At 41.3% G+C, this 13,775-nt stretch overlaps 1 protein-coding gene across 5 annotated transcripts in view; it reads left to right on the top strand.

Annotated features, from left to right (window-relative positions):
* The window catches only part of Unc13c (unc-13 homolog C), a 449,289-nt gene that overhangs the window by 190,517 nt on the left and 244,997 nt on the right, over positions 1-13,775 (top strand). For all 5 annotated transcript variants that reach the window (XM_005073734.3, XM_040739669.1, XM_040739671.1 and 2 more), the window contains exon 8: positions 7,849-8,068. In XM_005073734.3, the coding sequence (XP_005073791.1) occupies positions 7,849-8,068 (220 nt within the window). The remainder of the gene's footprint in view (positions 1-7,848; positions 8,069-13,775) is intronic.

The following is a 13,775-nucleotide window of genomic DNA, read 5'->3' as shown; positions in this document are numbered from 1 at the left end:
TCTTTGATCCATTTGTACTTAAGTTTTGTGCATGGTGATAAACATGGATCGATCCACATTCTTCTACATGCCAGCCTCCAGTTATGCCAGCACCATTTGTTGAAGATGCTTTCTTTATTCCATTGTATATTTTTAACTTCTTTGTCAAAGATCAGATGTTCGTACGTGTGTGGGTTAATACCCGGGTTTTCAATTCAATTCCATTGGTCTACCTGTCTATTTTTGTGCCAATACCAAGCTGTTTTCAGGACTATAGCTCTATAATAGAGCTTGAGGTCAGGGATGGTGATGCCTCCGGATGTTGCCTTGTTGAACAGGGTTGTTTTGGCTATCCTGAGTCTTTTGTTTTTCCATACAAAATTGATTATTGTTCTTTCAAGGTCTGTGAAGAATTGTGCTGGGATTTTAATGGGGATTGCATTGAATCTGTAGATTGCTTTTGGCAGGATTGCCATTTTTACTACATTGATCCTACCTATCCAAGAGCATGGGAGATCTTTCCATTTTCTGAGGGCTTCTTTAATTTCTTTCTTTAAAGATTCAAAGTTCTTTTTTTTTTTTTTTTTGGTTTTTCGAGACAGGGTTTCTCTGTATTGTTTTGGAGGCTATCGGTCCAGCCCAGCCTCCAACTCACAGAGATCCACCTGCCTCTGCCTCCCGAGTGCTGGGATTAAAGGCGTGCGCCACCACCGCCTGGCTAAGATTCAAAGTTCTTACAATACAGGTCTTTCACTTGTTTGGTTAGCGTTACCCCAAGGTATTTTATGTTGTTTGTGGCAATTGTAAAGGGTGATGTTTCTCTGATTTTTTTTTCAGCCCTTTTAGCATCTGTATAAAGTAGGGCTACTGATTTTCTTGAGTTGATCTTGTAGCCTGCCACTTTGCTGAAGGTGTTAATCAGCTGTAAGAGTTCCCTGGTAGAGTTCTTTGGGTCATTGATGTAAACTATCATATCGTCTGCAAACAGTGAAAGTTTGACCTCTTCCTTCCCAATTTGTATCCCCTTGATCCCCCTTTGTTGTCGTATGGCAATAGCTAGAACTTCAAGTGTACTATGTTCCAATAACGTTAGTCATATAAGTTAGTATTTCTTTTTTTTTTTTTACTAATATTTTTTTTATTTTCCATTTTAAATTTAGATAAGAAACAAGGTTGCTTCACAAGTCAGTACGAGGTCCCTCTCCCTTTCCCTCCCCTCCTCCCGTGCCCTCCCCCCCATCCCCCCCCCCCGTTATCCCCTCTTTCCCCCAGGGAGGGTGAGGCCCTCCATGGGGGTGTCCATAGTCTGTCATTTCATATAGGGCAGGACCTAGACCCTTCCCCAAGAGTTCAGGGTGAGAGTGCACCTCACATTGTTCTATCGGAGTCCAGAGACCGTGTGTATACTTGGGATGGGTAATGATCTGCTGTCCAAGGCTCAATAGATTACCTAGGCCTCCTCACTGACACCCAGATTCAGGGGGTCTTGATCAGTCCCATGCTGGATTCCCAGGCTGATGCCTGGGATTCAAGAGTTAACCTTTGTCTGGTCAGCTGTTTCTGGGGGTTCAACCAGCCCAGTCTTAATCCCTTTGATCATCAGTCCTCCCTCTCTGATACTGGCTTTCTTGAGTTCAGCTCAGTACTTAACCAGCCAGTAAATGAAGTTTCTGTTTCCCAGACTCTCTGGCAATAGGATTGTAGGCTGGCACTCCCCAGATCTATGTCTAAAATCCATATATGAGAGAGTACATGCCATGTTTCTCTTTTTGTGACTGGGTTACCTCACTCAGGATGGTTTCTTCTAGTGTCATCCATTTGCCTGCGAATCTCATGATTCCATTATTTTTTTCTGCTGAATAGTACTCCATTGTGTAGATGTACCACATTTTCTCTATCCATTCTTCGGGTGAGGGACATCTAGGTTGCTTCCAAGTTCTGGCTATTACAAATAAAGCTGCTATGAACATAGTGGAACAGACATCTTTGTTGTATGAATGGGCATCTTTTGGATATATGCCTAAGAGTGGAGTTGCTGGGTCTTGTGGTAGGTTTATTCCCATTTTTCTGAGGAATCTCCATACTGCTTTCCAAAGTGGCTGAACCAGTTGGCACTCCCACCAGCAATGGAGGAGTGTCCCCCTTTCACCACATCCTCTCCAGCATAAATTGTCATTGGTGTTTTTGATTTTAGCCATTCTGACAGGAGTGAGATGGTATCTCAGAGTTGCTTTGATTTGCATTTCCCGGATGGCTAAGGATGTTGAGCACTTTCTCAAGTGCCTCTCAGCCATTTTAGACTCCTCTATTGAAAACTCTCTATTTAGTTCTGCAGCCCACTTCTTAATTGGGTCCTTTGCTGTTTTGGAGACTTGCTTCTTGAGTTCTTTGTAAATTTTGGAGACCAACCCTCTGTCAGATGTGGGATTAGTGAATATTTTTTCCCATTCTGTGGGCTGCCTTTTTGTCTTGCTGACTGTGCCCTTTGCCTTACAGAAGCTTCTCAGTTTCAGTAGGTCCCATTTATTAATTGTTGATCTTACTGCCTGTGCTACTGGTGTTATGTTCAGGAAGCTGTCTCCTGTACCAATTCTTTCAAGGGTACCACCCACTTTCTCTTCTAAGAGGTTCAGTGTGGCTGGATTTATGTTGATGTCTTTGATCCATTTGAACTTAAGTTTTGTGCATGGCGATAAACATGGATCGATCCGCATTTTTCTACATGCCAGTCTCCAATTATGCCAGCACCATTTGTTGAAGATGCTTTCTTTATTCCATTGTATATTTTTAGCTTCTTTGTCAAAGATCAGATGTTCGTACGTGTGTGGGTTAATACCCGGGTTTTCAATTCGATTCCATTGGTCTGCCTGTCTATTTTTGTGCCAATACCAAGCTGTTTTCAGGACTATAGCTCTATAATAGAGCTTGAGGTCAGGGATAGTGATGCCTCCGGACGTTGCCTTGTTGAACAGGGTTGTTTTGGCTATCCTGGGTCTTTTGTTTTTCCATACAAAATTGATTATTGTTCTTTCAAGGTCTGTGAAGAATTGTGCTGGGATTTTAATGGGGATAGCATTGAATCTGTAGATTGCTTTTGGCAGGATTGCCATTTTTACTACATTGATCCTACCTATCCAAGAGCATGGGAGATCTTTCCATTTTCTGAGGGCTTCTTTAATTTCTTTCTTTAAAGATTCAAAGTTCTTACGATACAGGTCTTTCACTTGTTTGGTTAGCGTTACCCCAAGGTATTTTATGTTGTTTGTGGCAATTGTAAAGGGTGATGTTTCTCTGATTTCTCTGTATATAGTAGGGCTACTGACTTTCTTGAGTTGATCTTGTAACCTGCCACTTTGCTGAAGGTGTTAATCAGCTGTAAGAGTTCCCTGGTAGAGTTCTTTGGGTCACTGATATAAACTATCATATCGTCTGCAAACAGTGAAAGTTTGACTTCTTCCTTCCCAATTTGTATCCCCTTGATCCCCCTTTGTTGTCGTATGGCTATAGCTAGAACTTCAAGTACCATGTTGAAAAGGTATGGAGAGAGTGGACAGCCTTGTTTTGTTCCTGATTTTAGAGGAATTGCGTTGAGTTTCTGTCCATTTAGTTTGATGTTGGCTGTTGGTTTACTGTATATGGCTTTTATTATGTTTAAGTATGTCCCTGTTATCCCAGATCTCTCTAAGACCTTTATCATGAAGGGGTGTTGGATTTTGTCAAAGGCTTTTTCAGCATCTAGTGAGATGATCATGTGATTTTTGTTTTTCAGCTTGTTTATATGGTGGATTACGTTGATGGATTTTCGTATGTTGAACCATCCCTGCATCCCTGGGATGAAACCTACTTGATCGTGGTGAATGATTGTTTTGATGTGTTCTTGGATCCGATTTGCCAGTATTTTATTGAGTATTTTTGCATCAATGTTCATGAGGGATATTGGTCTGAAGTTCTCTTTCTTGGTTGTATCTTTGTGTGGCTTGGGGATCAAGGTTATTGAAGCCTCATAGAAAGAGTTTGGCAAAGACCCTTCTGCTTCTATTGTGTGGAACACTTTGAGAAGAATTGGTATAAGCTGTTCTTTGAATTTGTGGTAGAATTCTGCACTGAGGCCATCTGGACCTGGACTTTTTTTGGTTGGGAGACTTTTGATGACAGCTTCTATTTCCATAGGGGTTATAGGTCTATTTAAATTGCTTATCTGTTCTTGATTTAGTTTTGGCAAATGATAGCTGTCCAGGAAGTCATCCATTTCCTTTAAATTTTCGAATTTTGTGGAGTACAGGTTTTCAAAGTATGACCTAATGATTCTCTGGATTTCCTCAGAGTCTGTTGTTATGTCCCCCTTTTTATTTCTGATTTTGTTAATTTGCGTGTTCACTCTCTGCTGTTTGGTAAGTTTGGACAAAGGTTTGTCTATCTTGTTGATTTTCTCAAAGAACCAACTCTTCGTTGCATTGATTCTTTGTATTGTTTTCCTGGTTTCTACTTTGTTGATTTCAGCCCTCAATTTGATTATTTCCTGGCGTCTACTCCTCCTGGGGGAGTTTGCTTCTTTGTGTTCTAGAGCTTTTAGCTGTGATGTTAATTCTCTGGTTTAACTGTTTTCCTGTTTCTTCATGTGAGCACTTAGTGCTATGAACTTCCCCCGTAGCACTGCTTTCAAAGTGTCCCATAGGTTTGGGTATGTTGTGTCTTCATTCTCATTGAATTCGAGGAAGTCTTTAATTTCTTTTTTTATTTCCTCTTTGACCCAGGGATGGTGCAGTTGAACATTATTCAATTTCCATGAGTTTGTAGGTTTTCTGCAATTTGTGTTGTTGTTGAATTCTAATTTTAAGGCATGGTGGTCTGATAAGATGCATGGAGTTATTCCAATTTTTTTGTAGCTGCTGAGGTTTGATATGTTGCCAAGTATGTGGTCGATTTTTGAGAAGGTTCCATGTGGTGGTGAGAAGAAGGTATATTCTTTTTTATGTGGATGAAATGTTCTATAGATATCTGTTAATCCCAGTTGGGTCATTACTTCTATTAGACCCTTTGCTTCTTTGTTGAGTTCCTGTCTGGTATTCTTGTCTAGTGGTGAGAGTGGTGTGTTGAAATCTCCCACTATAACTGTGTGGGGCTTTAGATGAGATTTAAGTTCTAATAATGTTTCTTTAACGAATGTGGATGCCTTTGTATTGGGGGCATAGATGTTCAGGATAGACACTTCGTCTTGGTGGGTTTCACCTGTGATGAGTATGTAATGACCTCCTTCATCTCTTTTGATTGATTTTATTTTAAAGTCTAGTTTGTTAGATATTAGGATTGCTACCCCTGCTTGTTTCTTGGGTCCATTTGATTGAAAAATTTTTTCCCAACCTTTAACTCTCAAGTAATGTCTGTCTTTGAGGGTGAGGTGTGTTTCTTGTATGCAGCAGAAGGAAGGGTTCTGTCTTCGAATCCATTCTGCTAGTCTGTGTCTTTTTATGGGTGAGTTAAGGCCGTTAATATTGAGGGATATTAATGACCATTGAATGCTCATCCTTCTTCGATTTGCGATGGTTGTTGTTGGTGGAATTATGGGTGGAATTTCGCCCCTTTGTTCTTTTGGCTGTTGGTAGAGAGGGATTCTCTAATGCTTATGTTTTTCTGGTTGTAGTTAGCTTCCTTGGGTTGGAGTTTTCCTTCCAAAATTTTCTGTAGGGCTGGGTTAGTGGACACATATTGGTTGAATCTAGTTTTGTCATGGAATATCTTGTTTTCTCCGTCTATAGTGATTGAGAGCTTTGCCGGGTATAGTAGTCTGGGCTGGCATCCATGGTCTCTTAGTGTAGGTAGAATATCTATCCAGGACCTTCTGGCTTTCAGAGTTTCCATGGAGAAATCAGGTGTAATTCTGATAGGTCTGCCTTTATATGTTACTTGACCTTTTTCCTTAGCTGCTCTTAATATTCTTTCTTTATTCTGTATGTTTGGGGTCTTGATTATTATGTGGCGAGGGATTTTTTTTGTGGTCCACTCTATTTGGTGTTCTGTAGGCTTCTTGTACCTTCATTGGCATGTCTTTCTTAAGGTTGGGAAAGTTTTCTTCTATGATTTTGTTGAATATGCCTTCTGCCCCTTTGAGGTGGATTTCTTCTCCTTCTTCTATACCTATTATTCTTAGGTTTGGTCTTTTCATGGTGTCCCATAATTCCTGGATGTTTTGTGTTAAGGATTTGTTGGATTTAAGGTTTTCTTTGGTTGATAAATCCATTTCTCCTAATGTATCTTCAACACTTGAGATTCTCTCTTCCATCTCTTCTATTCTGTTGGTAATGCTTGTATTGGTAGTGCCTGACTGTTTGTCCAGCTTTTCTATTTTCTGCCTTTCTTCAGATTGTGTTTTTTTTAGTGTCTCTATTTCAGTTTTCAACCCTTGCAGCGTTTGCATTGCTTCTTGCAATTTTCTGTTTATCTGTTCGTCCGTTTGTTGCCTTTTATGAATTTTTTGGTTTGTTCTTTCTTCCATTTCTTGCATTTTTTGGTTTGCTTTTTGTTCCATTTCTTGGATTTTGTGCTTTGTTTCTTCTTCCATTTCCTGCCTTTTTTGGTTTGTTTCTTCCTCCATTTTTTTCATTTTTTGCTTTGTTTTTTCTACCATTTCTTGCATTTTTTGCTTTGTTTCTTCTTCTATTTCCTGCCTTATTTGGTATGTTTCTTCTTCTAATTCTTGCATTTTTTGCTTTGCTTTTTCTTCCATTTCTTGCATTTTTTGCTTCATTTCTTCTTCCATTTCGTGCCTTTTTTTGGTTTGTTTTTTCTTCCAATTCTTGCATTTTTTGGTTTGTTTTTTCTTCCATTTCTTGCATTTTTTGGTTTGTTTTTTCTTCCATTTCTTTGAGGGATTTTCCAATATCCTCTTTTAGGGCCTCAATCATTTTCATGAAAGTGCTTTTAAGGTCGTTCTCTTCTGCTTCCTTCGCGTTGGAATATTGGGGTCTTGCTGGTGTGGAGTCTCTAGAATCTGGCGGTGTCATATTTGTCTTTCTGTTGCTGACTGTGTTTTTGTATTGTCTCTTTCCCATCTCTTCTTTTAGTGGGTGCAGAAAGAGCCCCTTCCTGGTCTGGGGACCAGAGTTCCCTTTTGGTGGGTGCTAGTAAGTCCAGTAATCTGGTGGTTCTTCTATGCCTTGTCCAAATGCTGGTCCGTGGGTAGAGAAGAAGAACAGGAATCTGGGGCGCTTAGCCTCCTACCTGGTCCCCTGGACCCTATGCTGGGTCCTGTTGTACCTGATCCGGAACAGCTACTCCCCTGGTCTCCCTGGCTCCTGTAGTTTCCTGGTCTCTTTGGTGGGAGAGAAGATCTGGAGTCTGGGGTGCTTGGCTCCCGCCGGGATTGGGAGCTCTGTGCAGTTCCCAGGCGATCTGCAGGCTCTGGAACCATAAGTTAGTATTTCAAGTTAATCATACAGGGACTGGATTAGGCTCTGAGCACCCCTGTGGGTGGTAAAATATTCATCTTGCCCTCCTTGAGTTTGTGGTATAGTGGGGCACAGCCATGAGCAGGTGGTTAGAGCTATAGGCATCTGTGAAAGAACCTGCATGACAGTGGAGCCCTATCCAGCTAGAAGATTATTGGGGAGTTTGAGAGTAGAGCCCTATTCAGTCTGGAGTATTGCTGGGGAGCTCTTTAGTTAAAATAACCAAATTGGGTCTTAAAACATAAAGATAAGCAAGTAGAATGACAGGCTAAAACTCATTATTTACATCAAAATCAAAGGTTCTCTTTCTCCCCCAAAATAGCAAGTTTAAGGGTAAAGGTAAATGGTAAAATGGTGTGTTTTATGTTGAAATGTCCCAAATCCACTGACTTGCTTTGCCTTGTTCTCATTCTCATCCTCACAGAAAATGCACGTCTTCAAGAAGACTTTGCAGGCATTGATCTACCCCATTTCTTCTACTACCCCACACAACTTTGAGGTCTGGACAGCTACCACGCCCACCTACTGCTACGAATGTGAAGGGCTGCTGTGGGGCATTGCAAGGCAAGGCATGAAGTGTCTGGAGTGTGGGGTGAAATGTCATGAGAAGTGTCAGGACCTCCTCAATGCTGACTGTCTGCAGAGTGAGTACTCAGGCTGAGGAGGCCTGCCTGTGTCCTCATCCTAGATCTCCACATCCCTGTTTATCAACATATTGTATGTGCTTTCTCCTACCACACATACAAATGAGATACTGATGGTCCATCTAGTCACAGAGTTGATGGTATATCTTCTGCTCTTGTTCACTTTTCTCTTGTTGTGATAAAACACTGAGCAAACATGGAAAGGAAAGGGTTTATTTCAACTAAAAATCACAGTCTGTCATTAAGGGAAATCAGGATGGGAGCTCAAGTAAGAACTGAAGCAGAGAACAATGAGAATGCTGCTTTGTAGCTCACTCTCGGGATTGTGCTTAGTTAGCTAGGACCCGCTACTTAGGGAACAGAGCCACCCAAAGGGGCCTGGGCACCTCTGTATCAGTTAGCCATTAGCACAATCTCTCACCAATATGTCCATAGGCCAATATGATTGAGGCAATTCCTCAAGAGAAGTTTCCTTTTTCCAGGTTACAATAAAAACTAACTAGGGCATCCCCGCTGGATTGAACCAGGAATTAGACACCACCAGAATCCTCAGAGGGAGACCTCATGCAGAAAGTATACCCTCAGCTTGTATAGAATCTCAAAGGAACCTCTAGTCTGTTCTGCTAATAGTCCTGTGTGATGTGAGCATATATAATGTTACCTAAACTGGGGCCAGGACACAATCCTGAAATTAGAGCTATGGAATGCTTTTCCAATTCTATTTGCTACTGCCTGACTGGGTAATCTTCTACATTCTCTTCATGGATGTTGGAAATGGGGCTCTTGTTTTCGAGAATTAAAGGTAAATGAGCTTGACCTATGACCCAATGATGTTTTCTTAATTTTAAACAAATTTGTTTTTTTGATAAAATTCACCCCAGAAATGTATTGAGAAGGGTGCATGAAATAATCTATGTTGACTCTAGGTATAATGTAGGCCATGTGTTGATAGGCTCTTTACCCTTTGATACTTCTGAATAGACACAACTCACTGTGATTTTTTATTACAATTTATCTTGTTGTTTAAAACTTATTTTCTTTGATTGTCCTCACAATATAGAATAGATGTGAATGTAAAGACAATAAAAATCTGCACATAATGTTGGATCCTAAACTTACTAGCTCCAAGTTCCACAAAAGATGTGTTTGGCCCTAATTCTTGAGAATTCCAAATATCACATAAGGTCAGAGAGTCTTTTACCAGCTATTCAGCAAGAAGTTCTTGTGAGGTGTGTTCTCTGTCTCCTCGACTAATGCTATGCCACGCTTCTGTGTCCTAATACTAGCCCCTTTAAATTCACAGCGTTAATAAGATCTAGCTGTTTGTGTGGTTTGCAAATTGGATATTGATTCCTCTCCTTTTGTGATCCCATTGCCAATGTTTTCAAACACAATATTTTGTGACAATTAAATAGGATGAATATATTGAGCAGCCCCCTTGGGTAGGGGATTTAGTCTTAGAAGAAAGTAAATAATATTTACTTCTCTATAACTTAGCACACATGTAAGCCCCATAGAGTCTTAATAAATGGGGAATAAACTATGGATAAAAATCATAAACAGTACAGTGAAAAGAGCTGGGCAAGAGATGGGGACACTAGAGGGATGGCTAAGTGATTTCAAGCAGTGACTGTTCTTGCACAGCACCCAGGTTTTAGATCCGGCAACTACATGGTGTCTCATAATCATCTGTAACTACAGTCCCAGGGTATCTGAAGCCCTCTGTACTCTGCGAGCAACAAGTACATATATAGTGTAGATACAAACATAGAGCTCAAATGCTCATACATATAAATGTTTAAAGTAAACAAAGATTTAAGTAGCATGGAATGACTGGATAATCTTTCTGTACAACAATATAAAGTTGGAGACACTAGATGAGTAGATCAAAGAGCCCAGTGGATTATTGAGTTCTGAGTTCAGAGGGTCTGGTGTCCTGTCAAGGACTGAGAGAGAGAGAGAGAGAGAGAGAGAGAGAGAGAGAGAGAGAGAGAGAGAGAGAGAGAGAGAGAGCACAAGTACATGCATATGTACATGGGCACCTTGATAATTTATTGAAGCTTGTCTGATTGGCACTTGGATTGATGCACATAAAATTTCAAGCCTTTTGTAATAAAAGATTATTTAAAATAAATAGGTAATCTTTAAGCCTTCAAAAGCAGTTAATGAGCAATATTTATGAATAGTTTGAAGAAAATTAGCTAGCATTCATAATTTTCACTTCTTCCATAAAATAAAGAGCTCACTCACCTCTCTTAAAGTAAGAGGGGAAAAGTCAAACAGAAGCATAGTTATGTCCATGGCATGGTCATGATGCTACTTTTATGGAGTAAAGTGTCAAGATTAAGACACATAAAAGTATCCATGCAGAATTATATGTTGCTGAATTTGTCCTAGGACCTAGGGGAAAATTCAGGAAAGAGAACAGGTGGCCACATTGAGAAAAACTTTAGATGGAAAGTCTATCTCCCTGAAAAAAAATCAATAAACCTGACAAGCTTTCATTTTCTGGTTCACAGTGTTTTCACGGTAGTCTAGCCTCTATCCCAGATCTAACCAGACATCACAAAGATTAAGTGAGCATCCAGGCGGTAGTGGCACATGCCTTTAATCCCAGTACTCGGGAGGCAGAGGCAGGCGGATCTCTGTGAGTTCGAGGCCGGGCTGGACCAACAGCCTCCAAAACAATATATAGAAACCCTGTCTCAGAAAAAAAAAAAGATTAAGTGGGCAACACTTCCAGTTTAGTCTTTGGTGCTATTCCAGAAATGGTGGCTACATTTGTGAAGGACAGAACTGGAATGGAAGGAGACTTACTCCTCTTCAGTCCCAGCATCTGTCAGCATCTGTATCCCTGGGCTTTCCTGTGCCTGGAGCTTCAGTGCTTGTGTGTGCTCTTCAGGCCCACCATGGAGAAGGTAGCAGCTGTCCGTGTTTCATGAACAGGGAACATGTGGCCGCCACAGGCCCTGGCTGGAGCACAGTATCTTTGAGACTTTTTGTAGAGCTCCTTGTTCTAAAGCACTTGACTTTATGGAGAAGAACACAGAGCTCATCCCTAAGACTCCCCGGGGTTCTGTTTTCTGGGTTTAGTTGATGATGTCTGAGCCTCAGAATAGACTGCACTGTCTGAATGGGACAGACGATGAAAGTGGAGCAGCAGAGACTAGAAAACCCTGAGAGCCACTTCCTCTCTTATATGCAGATCCTAGCCTCTGGTGTGTGGGTGTGTGAGTGTGTGTGTGTGTGCGCGCGCGCGTGCGCGTGTGGGTGTGTGCGAGTGTACAAACAGGTGGAAATGAGAAGGAAGTCCAAAAAATCTAGAAGAGAGTCCAAGAGAGGATAATAGCAGGTGATGAGAAAGAATGGGGTGGAGGTAAAGGAAACATGGGTCATAGACAAAGAAAGGAGGGAGGTCACAAGCAGAGGTCAGGCTGGCAGAGATGGGGAGGGACCACATAAACACTCTTAGTTTAAAAATGTCAAGTGCTAATAAGATGCCTCAGGGGTTAACACTCACTACTCTTGCATGATATGAACTTGGTTCCTAGTACCCACATGGAGTGGCTCACAACTGCTTGCAATTCCAGCTCCAGGGGATCTGATGCCCTCTTCTAGCCTCTGTTGGTACCTGTGTTTTCACACACACACACACACACACACACACACACACACACACACAGATACACACACTTAAAAATAACCCTTAAAATGTCATAATGATATCTAACCCGTTATCTAGTGGCTTTAAAGAATATATAAATAAAAGCAAATCCAAGCAACCCACAACAGTCTTGAAGAACAGGCTGGACCAGAGTGATAGTTCTACTTCCTAAGGAAACAGTGGCCACTCATCAGAGTACACACACTTGCTTATCCTCATGATCTTGCTTAGACAAAATAATGAAAAAGCCTGTCCATCTCATTGCAGCGAGTCACAGGAGGGCAAGGTCAGAAATGGTACCCTGGGAAATGTTTGTATCCTACAGAGAGACAGCATGAAGAAGCAGTGAGCCTCCAGCAGCTTCCAACAGCAGTGTGAACTGTTTGTACAGCTAACTTCCTGGGTATCAGAGGCATTGAAGGAAGAATAGAAGCAGAAAGAAACCAGTGTTTAAAGTTTTTCATGTATTGTTCTATTTTCTTTAATTTCAGAGTAGGGTGTGAGGAAACTAAATATCATTTTAAAAAACAATACATCTTTCCTTCTTTAATCTTTTCCTTAAGATTTCCTTGACATATTTAAAATTGAATACGTTTTAAAATTATTGACTTTTCCCTCTAAGCCATTGAGATATTTTTGCTACTCTAGACTAATTAGGAAATCAGAGAAATTACCAGAAAGATACAGTAACTTGTCCTGATTTTTTAATTGGATTTTAGTGAACACATTTCCTAAACATCCTAGAGGACTGAATTTCTGATGGGGATGCTTAACTGCAGTGGGGATGGTACAGGCAGAGCCAGCACGACAGGGGAGTTTGGGGTTTGGCTTGGTTTGGGAGTCAGATCCACTGACAGTCAAATTGCTTCTGTAAGAGGTGGCAGTTCCTCGAGCGAGGGCCCCCAGCCCACATGCCCCCATCTTCATCACGCATCCACCTACAGGGGTGGGAAAGATGCTCCTCCAGTTATCCAGGCCTTTGTTTGCAAGAACAGTGGGTTACAGAGCTTCGAGTCTGCGGTGAGGAGGTGGTCTCTGGGGGAGTCACGGTCTATCCCATGAAAAGACTGAAGGCATGTGAAAGAAAGAGAGCATCTAATGGGAAGGGTGGGAAGATGTCAACTCTGTGGCCACCTACATGAGTCCCTGGAAAGAAAACAGGCATCCAGAGAGGACCACCCACGTGATGTCACGGGGAAAGACACATTTTTATGCTAGAAACTGCAGACAGCAAAAGCAGTACTCCAGATCCAGGCACTTCATGCACTCTCACTTGGATGTTAAGCCATTACCACCTAGATCTATTAACCTCAAGTGGATGTAAAGGTTTCTGAATATCTAAAAACTATCAAACAAAAAACCCTAATTTTTCGATTTTCTTTGTACTTTAATGTCATTTGTCTTTAAGCACTGTATTGACCCCAACTGGGTAATAGCGATGGAAACAGTAGCACTTGGCAGTTAGCGGATCTGGCACTGTTCATGGGTGCATCGCAGTAATTAGGGAGCTCAAAGTTCTGAATCCCTTGTTAGGATGGAATACTTTGATAGATGGCTCTGATCTCTGCCTGTTTGACTTTCTAAAATCCCACATTTAATCATCATTAGACGATGATAACTCTCGTTATTTATTATCTACCTACTTCAGCTCAGTCCTCACCAGGCCTCATTAAAAGAGATATTACCATTGTTCCCTTTTATTTATGGATGAGGCAACTAAGGTTTAAGTAACTATGAGGGTTGTGGTGAAGATCAGTTGGTAGAGTGCTTGCTTAGCAATAATGAAAGTCCCAGGGTACAGCACTTCATTCTTCATGAAACCAAGCATGGCATGATATGCTCCCCAGAATGCACTTGGATGCAGAGTCAGGAGGATCAGACCTTCAAGAGCACCATCAAGTACATAGCAAATTCAAGGTCAGCCTGGCAAATGAGACCCTGTCTAAAAATAAAGGAAAAAAAGAAAGGAGGGGGCCAGGAGAGGAGAGGAAGGGAGGGGAAGAGAGGAGAGAATTCAAGTGCCAAAAGTTGGTTTTCTGGTCA

The sequence above is a fragment of the Mesocricetus auratus genome, unplaced genomic scaffold (assembly GCF_017639785.1).
Source record: "Mesocricetus auratus isolate SY011 unplaced genomic scaffold, BCM_Maur_2.0 Super-Scaffold_100691, whole genome shotgun sequence".
NCBI classification, from domain to species: Eukaryota; Metazoa; Chordata; class Mammalia; order Rodentia; family Cricetidae; genus Mesocricetus; species Mesocricetus auratus.
The sequence above is the reverse complement of the archived record's forward strand: the minus strand, read 5'-3'. Positions and strand labels throughout refer to the sequence as shown.